General features: G+C 49.1%; 1 protein-coding gene across 1 annotated transcript in view; it reads right to left on the reverse strand.

Annotated features, from left to right (window-relative positions):
- Nucleotides 1-381: 381 nt before the first annotated feature.
- The window catches only part of CAPN5 (calpain 5), a gene marked incomplete at both ends in the record, with an annotated part of 76135 nt that continues 63339 nt past the window's right edge, over nucleotides 382-13177 (reverse strand). The window contains 10 exons of the mRNA XM_082007237.1: nucleotides 382-564; nucleotides 902-1038; nucleotides 4320-4441; nucleotides 4892-5088; nucleotides 5617-5739; nucleotides 6726-6921; nucleotides 8506-8583; nucleotides 9477-9670; nucleotides 10238-10430; nucleotides 10866-11074. Of these exons, the coding sequence (XP_081863363.1) occupies nucleotides 382-564; nucleotides 902-1038; nucleotides 4320-4441; nucleotides 4892-5088; nucleotides 5617-5739; nucleotides 6726-6921; nucleotides 8506-8583; nucleotides 9477-9670; nucleotides 10238-10430; nucleotides 10866-11074 (1632 nt within the window). The remainder of the gene's footprint in view (nucleotides 565-901; nucleotides 1039-4319; nucleotides 4442-4891; nucleotides 5089-5616; nucleotides 5740-6725; nucleotides 6922-8505; nucleotides 8584-9476; nucleotides 9671-10237; nucleotides 10431-10865; nucleotides 11075-13177) is intronic.

Here is a 13177-nt window from a genome sequence, read left to right on the forward strand (position 1 = left end):
CACATGTGTGCATGGTGGCATGTGTGTACCAGCCCATGTAAACAAACAGCATCAGGGCATTGTGCTCTGGCTGTCAGGACACACAGCATGCCCGCAGCAATCCTGCAGGGCACACGGCGGTGACGGGGGCTGCAGAGGATGCCAGCAGAAGTATCGTTGCGGTTCTCCAAAAAGGCACCATTTTTTAACATTGAAAACACAAGATTGGCTCTTTTGAGTGGAATGCATGCATAGTTCATATACACCTTGCAGATGGTAGGTAGGCTCTGTGTGTGCGTGTGTGTGTATATATATCTCTCTCTCTCTATGTATGCATGTGCGCATGTATATATACACTTATATATACACTTATGTGGCACCAGAAGAAGAGTCCTTGAGTACTTAGACGTTGGTGAGGATGTTACTGCTGAGCAGCCTTACAGCGATGGTTCCAGAGAGATCGTTTGATCTCCTGTTCCCCTTGTCCTGGAGGTGCAGTGTGTGCACTGACTGCCGGTCGCCGGGATCCCCTGTGAGCGCCACTTGGCCCAAGAACTCGTCGCTTATTAAGTTGTGGTTCCAGATCTGGGGAAAGAAAACAGACGTGAGGGCAGCTCTTTGAGGGATGCAGGAACCTTCAAGCAATGGAGAGGAGAAGGTGTTATTGGGGACCTGCTCTGAGCTGGAGCTGTGGAGGTGGTCGAGGTGTGTGGGGTTCACTCTGCAAGTGAGAGGGGTGAAGGACATGCATTTACCAGGTGTCACCGCTCAGCCGCGGTGGTTAGAGGTTGAGCTGCATGAGCTGATGATGCTCAGCCTTGGGGAACAGACCCACTGTGGACAGTGTGAGGAGAGGGCAGGTGGGGGGATCCAGGTGAGAGAGGTTCTCTATCCTTCGCCTCACTGATCGCCTGCCAGGTACCTGAACAATGATGGGTTGTCCTGGCTTCTTGCGGTAGAAGAGCCCTTTCACATCAAATTCTGGAGACACCGTGTTCTTCTTCACTGGAGAGCGAACTTTTTGCCCTTCGCACTTTATGATCACATAAGGGTCAGCTCCTGGGGAGAGAAAAGGGAATTTTTACTTTGTTGTAGCTCCTGTAATTCCTCAGAGCCCTGTTCCAGGGGTGTCATGCAGCACTTTTCCTCCATATACCACCAGAGGAGATGGATATCTGCCAAAGAGTTCATCACACCCTAGATGATGTCCATGAAGCTCAGCTGCTGGGCTCAGGCTTACTTCAATTAGGCGACATTGTCCCTGGGCAGCAGGTGGTGATGGACTGCTATGAAATGGCTCCCTCTTCCTTGACCCTGTATGCTACATAAACGCTCCTTCACCACTCCAAATCCTCCTGACCTTTGGGATAAATCTTTCATGGAAGACACCACCCTGCTCAACTCTCCTTTCAGGATTTGCTCTGCTGAAGGAAGGCAGAAATAAAGCTGTGGAGAAGAGATACAGGCTCACAGAGGTTGTTTCATACAAGGAAACACCAAGAAGGCAAGGGCCTTCAAGCTGCAAAAGCCCACTTGCTTCCACTGCACCTCATATACTCCCAAGCCAGGCTAACCTTGGTTTTACTTTAAGGCAATAGCAGCACTATCACTATTGCTCTTTTCACCCCTACGCACAAGCCGTTGGCACATCTTCCACCTAGACATAGTGAGACTCAAATGCTGCAGGGCCTGTCAGTATAATGACTAATGCTGGGGTAAGAAAAATGCTGGGTGGTCGAGGTGATGGGAGATGGCACAATGCTGAGCCAAAATTAAGTGTCAAGATGTGCTAATTTATGAGATCCAAGAATGAGACCATTTGGGCACTGGGAAGGTTTGGTGAGCAACCAATGAATGGGGAGCCTTAGTTTGGAAATATTATGGAAATAATATATTTAAAAGGCTTTTATAGAGGAGAAGATGGTTCTTAGAGTATTTGCTGTGGGCAAGAATTCAGGGAGAAGATCAAAAAGTCAAAACGGCTCGTTGGTGGTAGTGAGAGACACGGGGAAGAGAAAGATTAGGCATTGAGGGGCAACGCGGGGAAATGAGTGGGAAGTGGAGGAGAAAGTGCGAAAGGAAAGTTATTGCAATACCCCAACTGGAACAAGACAGTCATGGGGAACAAGCAGGCCACAAAGATGGAGAGTAAAGTTACCAAGTTCACAGACTACCAGCCCACAGCTGGACAGTACCTGAGCTTCCAGGAGGAGAGAGTCCCTCATTAGTGAACATTTTCCCCTTACAAAACAAGTGCTCATTTTGGGAATTTCAGTAGAGAAGGAGCTATTTCTATTTCTATGGAAATTTAACCGCCAGAATGCATTTTCTTACCATGAGCTTTAGTGGCTGTGATGGAAACACAGACCAGGTGCATGAGTTTTCTTGTCCAAGGGAAATGTGGAAATGAGAAGAAACAAAGCACTCCCTTCTGGGGGCCAGGAATTTAAGAACCACATCTTTGATTGCCAGACCACCTCCTTGCTTGCTTTCTGTCTGCAAGGACCTGGCTCCCCTGGTGAGATACAGCTGCTGGATTTCACAGCTGGTTTTCCAAACTAGTCTTGTCTTTTGGGATGTCAAATTAAAACCTCATATTCCATCAGCTGGAGCCAAATTCCCATCTGTAAATCACTGTTTCCAAAATAGTGTGAAAGGCCTGGGCTGGGAGATGTGAGAGACGCCATTGCACTGGAAAGCACCAAACATGCAGGCTGTTGGTGGTGGGAGCTGAACAGCTGGAAAACAGCTGGAAAAAAGCCATTCCCTGCAGCCTCTTGCTGAAAAAAATGTTTTATGGCTCCAGAACCTGCATGTACCCTTGTCTGAAGGAAAGATAAATCTCCTTGTTTCTATGAAAAGTTCAGAGACTTTTGGCTACAGATTTCCCTGCACTGCTACAGACACACTCAGCTATTTTGAGTAACCCATGAAAAAGCAACCTACCTAGGGCAAAATTCCCTCCCCAAATACAAGACAGGATAGGAAAACTCTCTTCGTGGCATGTGATAAATAAGCAAATTGGGCTAGTCTTTCCCATAAGGAAGGATCCTGCTCATCACTTTCAGGGCTCTAGTGATATGCACCCCTGATAAGAATGCTTGGGTGAAAAAGATATATTTTCATTACATTTTTAGTTTATATTTTTTTAAATTTTAAGTTTCCCATTTCTGTGCTTTAAATTTTGCTTGAAAATGCCTGGTTAAACCTTGCCACATTCAACACATGACCTTGGCTCAGGAAATGGGGAGAAAGGTTGGGATCTGTTCTATTCCCATGGTGGAAAAGCATTTGCCTCTTAATCACAACCTCTAGGCCTTTCATCTCTACTTCAACAATCTTCCAGTACAAACCATCACTACACCCGGGCTTCTTGGTCCAGGTGCCCCAGGAGGACTGAACATGGGACTCCTGCCTTCTGTGTGACTGTAGGACATGGTAAGGCATGGTGCTACTTTCATTCAAGAGAAGTCTTGGGTGTAAAAATTGCATCAGAGCATGGTAGGACTATGACAATGAACCTTTAGAGGATGAAGGAGGGAGACACACATTGCACTGTGCTGGTGGTGGCTGAGGTCATCTCAGAGGGCGCCTAGGAGCCAAGCATGGAGCAGGACTTACAGGAAATAGAGGGAGAGGCCCTTGATCCACACTATCCCAAAATGAGCTGAATTTGACCTACCCTCTACTGATAGGCATTTATGCAGCCTCCAGTGATGAAGACTACCCCAACACATCAGCCTGTTCCATTGCTTCTCTGTCCTTTGTATTAAAAAGCCTTTAAATATGACTCCTGACTTTTACAGCTGCTCATACTCAGTAGGAAAGCCTGGATTGTTATAGGGCCACTGCTAAGGGTTTTGGGGAAGTTTTGGGAGGATCTCCAAAGGATCTTAGACAGCAGCCTAAATATAACAGCTCCCAAATCATGTCAGCAAGAAGTGAGTTTGATTCTCCATGGACTTTCTCCTCCTCTGGTGTCTGAATCAGGCATGTTCACCGAATATATTATATTATATTATATTATATTATATTATATTATATTATATTATATTATATTATATTATATTATATTATATTATATTATATTATATTATATTATATTATATTATATTATATTATATTATATTATATTATATTATATTATATTATATTATATTATATTATACTATACTATACTATACTATACTATACTATACTATACTATACTATACTATATTTGAGGACATAACAAATCGCAGCAACCTCCCACCTCATGAAACCACCTCCCCTTCTTCCCACTGAAACAACCATCTCCCAACTCATCCAGGACTAGACAACAAGCAGGGACAGGCCAGTACCTCCTTGGGAGTCCTGATTCTTGAGCCCGGCTGCAGCAAGGACATGGATCTGGGACACCACCTGTGGGTAACCACACATCCCACTCCAGCAGGTGTGTGGTGGCTCATCCAGCGTCAGCTCTCTGCCGGGAAAAACAAGTGGCCTTTTGAGAGGTGCCCAGCCTTACCCCACGAGCAGGCCAGAGACTTTGCTCTAGCAGGATGGAAGGACTATGCACTGTCCACTGTCAGATTCTGCTCCCCACTCCCATCTCTTCATCCCGGATTTGGGATGCTCTCCCATGTCATGCTTAGAAGCAGAATGGGATCTTTGCATGTCTGCAGTTAGACCTGTAAAGATGCCCTGTCTCTTGGCCACCCTTGAAAGGAAGCCAACCACCAGCTCCAGGCAAGGCTATGACCAATTCCAATCAGGAAAACTACATGTCAAAAGCTCAGGGCTTTCTCAAAATCAGAGAATCATAGAACCTTTGGGTTGGAAGGGATCTTTTAAGGTCATCTAGTACACCCCTCCTGCCGTGAGCAGCTCCTCAAATATCCAGCTCCTCCCCATCACTGCTCTTGCTCCTTACCGGCAGTCTGAAGGCACATCTGTGAAAATCCTGAGAAGGAATTCGCCTTCGTGACCTGGGTCAAAAGTGGTGGGGATGATGACGTAGCGGCCTTCCTTCAGGTCCGTCCTCAGGAAAACACTGCGGGAGTTAATGTAAATGGAGCTGGCCACCTTCTGCTGCAGGGTGTGCATCCGGTAGTTCCTGTTCAGCTCCACCTGGGCAGAGACCACAGTGGGACAGTCAGAGGACAGCACTGAGTGACAATGTATTGGTATCCAACTTGAGGGGCCAGACTGCAAGGACTGACCCCACAGTGCTGGGAGAGCTGGAGTTAAGAGAACCAGCAAAATGGCCCCAACTGAGCTGGCTGGAAAACAAGTGTGGACATGGTGGTCTCAACTCTGTTGGCTCAGGGACTTGTTCTCTCTTGCATCCCAGCTTGATGCTGGGGGCCCAGTAAGCAACACATAAGGATCAATCTAATGGATTTCAACATTTGGAGATTACAGACTAACCGTTGCTTTTAGCAAGGAGAACTTGTCCATGCTGTCACTGTTCACCTCTGAAATCTCTCACCGTCTCTAGAGGGGTTCAGGCTATGCTGAAGGCACCCCAGGGTGCTTAAATGATTAATGCAGTAATACTTAAATGAACTATACCAGTGGTCATGCAGGACTGAGGTACCACTCCACCCCTAACAAATTTACGGGGGGATTCAGACCAACATGCAGGATCCAGTCTACCTTATGGATATCAAAGCCTATGGCCAGGTTTTCTCCTTTGCCCTCTTTGCGACTGGTTCTTTTTGGCTTCTGCTGGATGGAGATCAGCACTTCATCTTCTGCCTTCTTCACATCAAACACGTACTATAAGCAAAGGGAAGAAGATGAGGGAGGACTTCTAAGACAGGGTCACTGAGCATGGGTTGGTGTGGACACACAGTAGAATTAACCTCTGCTTCTCCTCACCCACCTCACCTCAGGGACAACCTGGCTTCAGTACCAGAGAGCCCACACCTACTCCTCTTCGGACTTGGTATCATCTTGCCAAGTCAGAGACCTTTTTGGATCATCTTAGAAAAGACTGGTAAATCCAGTCTTTGAATTGCTCAGCAGAATCCAAGGAGTCTAGATGCAGTCTCATACCAGAGAGTTTCACTCCTTGCAGTTTGCCACAAGTCCTCCATGGCATGGAAGGAGGAACTGATGCTCACAGAGACCTAAGATGAAGGCTAATACAGAGCTGGGAGCAGAAAACTACCCTCCCACATCCTTGATAACAACTCCTGCAATGGACTAGACCATCCTTCATCTGCTTGTTAGATGAAGGATTCACAACAACTTGTCTCATGTTATTAAGAATCCCCATTCAGAGCGGGACAGGACAGAAGAGCTTGTTCCAGGACATGAACTTCAGAGCAAGGCCTTTTCTGAAGGCTAAGCTAGAAGGAAACGGCCCTAGAGACTACACCTGTCCTGGTAAATGGAACACTGCCAAGGTTTGGTCAAAGGAACTGGAATTTGATCATTTAGACATCCAAATGGTTGGAAATGGTTCCTGGCCCTGTTTGACTGGCACCAGCTAACACTGCTACCCTGTGGCACAGTTTGCTGTTTGCTTGTGCCAAGACACTCTACATCAGGCACCTGGATGCAGTTTCTCTGATAAGAGGGACAAGTCGGCCTGGATGCTGGTCATGCTGTGCCAGGGGTCTCAGCCAGAGAATGGCCGTAAGCACATTTCATCTACTAGAGGTATGGTAGCCGTTTTGGCCTTATAGGTCCCTGTAGGACACTTAAACACTTGGAAGCACATGTGATGGCTCCAGAAGGTCCTCTGCTCCATGACTCACTTGGGGGTTCTGCAAAAAGGTGTCCTTGTGGTTGATACAGCCTCCACAGCGGTTCTTCAAGGGGTCATTGTTTCTGGTCCATGCCCCATGTAGCACTGCCTCTTCCCAGGTCTTGTGGATGCTCAGGTAGGACGTGTTGATGAGACGGCACTTGATAATGTCCGTGAAGTATTTGCAGAAATCTTCAAAGGTCATCCTAAGTCAGGAAAAGACAGAGCTGGGTTATGGTGCTTCATTCCCCCGAGCAGCACATTGCAGGGAGTTTCCTGATCACCTGTGAGAGACCGTGTGTGGGCAGCCTCTGATGGCTGATGAATGACAAAAGAAATGGAGATACCTTTCTCCATGCATGTGTATCAGGTTTGTGTGGCAGGATTTTGGTAGTGGGGGGCTGCAGGGGTGGCTTCTGTGAGAAGCTGCCAGAAGCTTCCCCAGTGTCCAACAGAGCCAGTGCAGCCAGCTACAAGATGGACCCACACGCACCCACTCAGTGACGGTGGTAGTGCCTCTGGGGAACAGAGTTAAGAAGGGGGGAAAAAAAACGGCACGCAGCAGTTTGCAGCCGGAGAGAGGAGCGAGACCGTGTGAGAGGAGCAGCCCCGCAGCCCCCAGCCCAGAGCAGGAGGGGCAGGAGGGCTCCAGGCGCCGGAGCAGAGGGTCCCCGGCAGCCCCCAGAGAAGCCCCCGGGGAGGCCGGCTGTGCCCCTGCGGCCATGGAGCTCCACGGGGGAGCAGATCTGCACCCGCACCCGGGGAGGGCCCCACGCCGGAGCAGGGGGATGCCCGAAGGAGGCCGTGACCCCGTGGGCAGCCCGCGCTGGGGCCGGCTCCTGGCAGGGCCTGTGGCCCCGTGGGGAGAGAGAGGAGCCCCGGCTGGAGCAGGTTTGCTGGCAGGACCTGGGACCCTGCGGGGCCAGGCTGGAGCAGCCTGTTCCTGAAGGACGGCACCCGTGGGGGGCCCAAGCTGGAGCAGGGAAGAGGGTAAGGAGCCTCCCCCTGAGGAGGAAGGAGCAGCAGAGACCAGGTGTGATGAACTGACCACAACCCCCATTCCCCGTCCCCCTGCGCCGCTCAGGGGGAGGAGGGAGAGAAATCAGGAGTGAAGAAGCCCGGGAAGAAGGGAGAGGTGGGGGGAAGGTGTTATAAGATTCGGGTTTATTTCTCATTATCCTGCTCTGGTTATTTGATTGGCAATAAATTAAACTAATTTCCCCAGCTTGAGTCTGTTTTGCCCGTGACGGTAATTGCTGACTGATCTCTCCCTGTCCTTATCTTGACCCATGAGCTTCTCATTATATTTTCTCTCTCCTGTCCAGCTGAAAAGAGGAGTGATAGGGCGGCTTTGGTGGGCACCTGGTGTCCAGCCAGGGTCAGCCCACCACAGCATGCAGTAAATATTTCTTCGTCAGTTTAAACAACAGAGCTCTGCGTTTTGGAGTGGGAGAAGCAGAGTAGTGGCCCTTCCTCCACACGTGGGTACATGTTGCATTAAAATATACCTGGTGAGGCTGCTGAGTTCAGCAATTTCGTAACTGTTTCCCAGTACCCTGGTGAAATGGTTTGGACCGAGTGTGATACCGAGCAGCTTGCAATCCTAGGGTCATGGCCATCCAAAGCTAATACCCAAGGGCTTAAGGAGGAGGCTTCACTAAAGATGCTAGGGTTTGGAAGGCCCTTTGCTCTGAATAGCTGTCTGCATGGAAATGACTCACATATATCCTTCATGGGGTGGAAGGACTCTTTGGGCATGGCCCGTGGTGACAACCCCAGGAGGAACTCACCAGAACTCTCCGTCATCTTCCACTGTCATCCCCATCTTCTCTCTCTCACTTTTACTCACTTTCTGCCACTCCTCAGAGCTGTGGGAAAAGTACAGGATCATTACTGTGAGGGCAAGGGAACACACAAGAATTCAAGAGGCTACTTGGCCTCAGCAGAATCTGCCAAGGGCATGAGGCCTGTATAAAGCTCCAGCCATGCAACCAGTCCCCATGCTGCTCTGGTTAGCTCATCTTCCAAACATGGCGGGAATGTAGCATGGCTTGGCTTCACCTTCCTTCCTGATCAGTGCAGCTGAATTCAGCTTGGCAAGACTTTGTTTGGCCAGTACAATCACAACCCTATCAGTGAAGATAACAAAATGGACTCTGGCCAAAGGCTCTGGTTACACCAGCCCTTGGCTCTTCACCCTATCCACAGATACCACAGCAGCCAGTGGTGGCAGAGGCTCATTCTGTTGGGTGCCATTTTTGCTGGAACAAGACTGGAAGTGGAAAGGTGAACTACAATCATCCTTCATTAGTGTGAACATGCTAGCAATTTCACCACAACACCCACCAGATCTTAATGAGAAGGGCTGCCATGCTTAGCCACCCTCGTGCTGACCTCCAGGGATCCCAGGGCAAGGAATGAATCTACCCCAGTGAAACAGTAGGTTTAGGACATGGGTTGAAAGCATCATCTCACAACTGCCCATTGGAACAGGCTGCCCAGGGAGGTGGTGGAGTCACCACCACTGGACTTGTTCAGAAAACGTGTGGACGTGGCACTTCAGGACATGGTTTAGTGGGCATGGTGGTGTTGGGTTGATGGTTGGACTTGATGATCTTAAAGGTCTTTTCCAACCTTAATGATTCTGTGAATGTCATCCTACAGGTGTGGATGTAGTCAAATTGCCTCATGCCTCAAGGCTTGCTCCAACCCAGCTTCTCTCACCAAAGGAAAGGTGCCGCTGCTGCCCATCCTAACTCACGTGTCACTCCAAGGGCCGTTCCACTCCCGCTCGCCCCACGGGTTGCGCATGCGGATCATGTCCAGCTTCTCTGACTTGAAGAAGGACAGCAGGCCGTGACCCAGGCGGACCTTCCGCACATCTGTCACCGCATATGCATGGCCCTTCACCAGTCCGCAGGCCAGGCGCGCCTCCATGTCAGCTGCTGATGTGGCCTGGGCAGGGCGACACAGACAGTGCTCATCACCAGGGGGATGTGACCACCTTTGCAGGGACTGGGAAATAAAGGAGCTCAAATTTCCCTGCACGTTCCTCTGAGCCAAAAAGAAGAGCACCTATACTCAAGGAGAGAGCCAGCTGCCTTAGCAGATGTAGCAGATGCCATTTGAGGTACTAGACCCTTCCTGGTCTTCGTCTACTGTATGAGGTCTCTGAGCACCCATACTGTCAACCAATAAAGCTGGTTCTACTGGTTGTAATGGGAGGCCTGGCACCCAGTGCTTGTAGAGATGTCCACATGCAAACAGTGAAATGCTTTTCTCTGGAAGTGAATCCTCTCCTAACATTTAAAAGGTGGTGGCATGAATCTGGACTCTTGGATGTAGCAATGAGGAATAAAGTGGGCTGGCATCCAGGCTTGACTCCTTTTGCCAACCACAAGAAGAAGTATGAACCCTTGGCCGTGATTTATCCTAATTCAGAAGTCTCCGACCATGTAAGACAACTGCATCCTAAAATGCCTATTCCCATGAGACCATGACCATACAGGTAACATTGCTTACTTTGATGGAGCAGCTGATGAGGCCTCCCCGGTTGTGCACCTTCAACACACGTTCAAAGAGGAGGTTTCGCTTGGCTTCATCAGCAATGTAATCCCCTTCGGTCAGGTCGATAGGTTCAGAGACCCCACCAGTAAAGTCTACCAGGGCATCAGCTGTGTTGCCTCCATCCAGGGCCTCATAACAGCCTGACAACCTGAAAGAGGGTGACAGCGATGGCACAACAACACTGGCTTGACATTTTAAAGGGTCTCAGACAGTTCTTGGGGCAGCCTGGAGAACAGAGATTTGTAATAAAACTTTCACTGGGTTAGAATAGTAAACCAGCATGAAAAAATAAGACCCATGCTGCTTACAGCACTTGCTGTCATACGACAAAGTAAAAGGAACTTAAAATCTCTAGGATAGGTGTTACTTAAACAAACATAGAGTTGGAGGATATTTTGCTTTGAGGGTAAATTAAAGATAGAGAAGGATTTTTTTCTTCCAGTTTCTGTCTGTTTGAGATATGTCCTACTCCTCCCCAGGAAAGCTTTTGTTTCCACTTGGTGCAAACCAACTGATGAATGAACAGAGAGGAAAAACAGGGTGCCCAGGTCCCAGTTTGTCCTGCAATTGCCTGGGTACCTACTTGGCATAAGCCTTCTCCACCAAGGCGCACCAGAACTCATTCCTGGAGTTGGAGTGGCAGTAGATGAGCTGGTTGTGGAGTGTGGGCAGGCGGTCATCTATCACCACGTCCAGCCACTGACCGAAACGCCAGAACTGGAAGTGGAAGATCCCCATGTAGCTCTCGGGTTTCTCGGGATTCCACTCCTGCTCCTTCCAGTCTGGGATGACCTGCAAGAGAGGAGGCACATGCACCTAGGTTATTCCCTTTTTTGTTGGATTTGACTCTCATCCTGGAACTAATGTAGACAATATCAAAGACAAGGAAGAATATGAGGGGGATGGACTTGCTTACAGCCTGTTGGGGCCAGATTTTGGACCTGGTTCCTCCAACGCAGACTAGATTAACATGTAGTGGAATAGCTTAGACTTCATCATGCCTTGGAAGATGGAGATAAAGATCCTTGTCCTCTTTCTTATAATTCTACCCTGGACATCTGCTGCCATCTACTGCTGGAGACAGGCTATTGGAGCAGAAGAGTCTTTGGTCTGACCAGGGATGGTTATTTTTATGACCACATTTTTGTTCATTTTAGTGTCAGTAGGGTACCCCTAAAAGAGCGCACCTTCTTTGATTCTCTTACTTGATTCTGGTGTGACTTGACTAGCCCAAGTGTTGGCAATGAACGGGGACCAGACGCTCTGTGTACATCTAGTCTGCTAAATAAAAGTGGAAAAAGTGAGATTCCCATCCCCACAAGGTCTCCATTCTTTCCTGTCAAGAGCTACTAAACTCATCCAAGCAAGCACGGGGAGGTGACTTGCTGACAGACAGAAAAATGGGCCTGGGGTGAAAGAAACCCTAGAGCAGCTGGGGGGCTGAGGGAGCATACGTTTGGTGTCAACTGCCATCTGCACTTCCAGTGGGACAGGCACAAGCAAAGGATAACTGCCAAAGTCCACAGTCCTTCATGGCTGCAGGCACCACCAGCTTTGCTTGGGATGGAAAATCCACCCAACAGCTGGGACAGAAATGGGTACAACCATGCACAGATGCTACATCTAGGAGGATCTGCATTTTATTTAGAACAAGGACACAGAGGCACACAGCAAGGAACTGCCTTACCACAGCTTAGCTTTTGTTGAGGGTGAAGGCAACATGGTTTTACTTCATGGTCAGGGTCGGCTGTGATGATAGTTGCCAAGTACTGACCAATTAAGCTGCAGTAACGTGACTGACTGTCCACACCTTTGCTTCTTTACTTACCTGCTCCCAAAGCATCATAACCTAAATGAGGAAAAAACCCCAAGGTGCCCACGTGGAAAATTATGTTCCAGCACACCAAACAGTCACTGTCCTGTGGAGACAGCTGTGAGTGTTGGCGTGGGATAGGACAGGACAGAGCTACGTGGCATGGAAAGAGGCTCTTCAGGAAGTGCTGGGCCATGATGAGACGCCCTGCACTGTGCCTTGGCCCTTGTCCAGCTGCTGGAGCCTTCTGTTTTGCTTTTTTTTTTTTTTTTCTGGCTGCCTTCACAAAGCCGTAACCCTGCAGAAAGACTTCTCTCTGGAGAGCCCCCTGAATCCTTAGCTACCAGCAACGATCCAGCCCAGGGCTTCACTGCTCCTATATTGAAATATTAATGATGCCATCAGCCCTGCACGCTCACTGGCACTCTTGATTTGTCTGGATCAATAGAAGCAGAGCAGATAGAGCCATGAAAAGAAGCCTCTTTTGGAGGGTTTGGTGTTTTCCAGGAGTGCTAACAACAATGCCCTGGGCTCCCTCTGGGAGAGCGCCAGGAAAGGTCAGACAGCCCTCCATCAGTCCCCATCGATCCCCTCCTGACTGGAGCTCTTCCTAATGAATTGTCATAGAGGACCATTGTGCTAATCAACTTGCTATTAATGTGGGCTCAGAAATGATTACAGCATTGATTAGAGGAAGCTTGTCAGCCAGAGCTGGTAGCAACAGCTTCCTGCTGGCTGGTTCTGAGACCTGCTATTATGGTCAGTGGTGGCAGGAGATACCGGTCCCCATCCCCTTATCTGGGGACAGCACTGAAAACACCCTCTGCCACTGAAGGTCACAAAAGTGGTCAGGCTTCACGCAGAGCAGGATCCAGGAGAAAGGTCTGATCGTGTTTCTACACCGACCCAAGGGGAAATCAGAGGAGCCTGATCTGCAGAGCCTGAGATCTGTCCTCAACTTGCCAAAGTGCAAGGTGTGAGCTCAAGCATCAAGTTCCTCTCCCCAGCTCCTCCCAGAGCACAGCATCCCACCCAGGCCAAGGATCCCTCCAGTTCCTTCACTAGCCAAGGTGTTGGTGACT

Source organism: Phaethon aethereus (genome assembly GCF_964289735.1).
Source record: "Phaethon aethereus genome assembly, chromosome: 1".
NCBI classification, from domain to species: Eukaryota; Metazoa; Chordata; class Aves; order Phaethontiformes; family Phaethontidae; genus Phaethon; species Phaethon aethereus.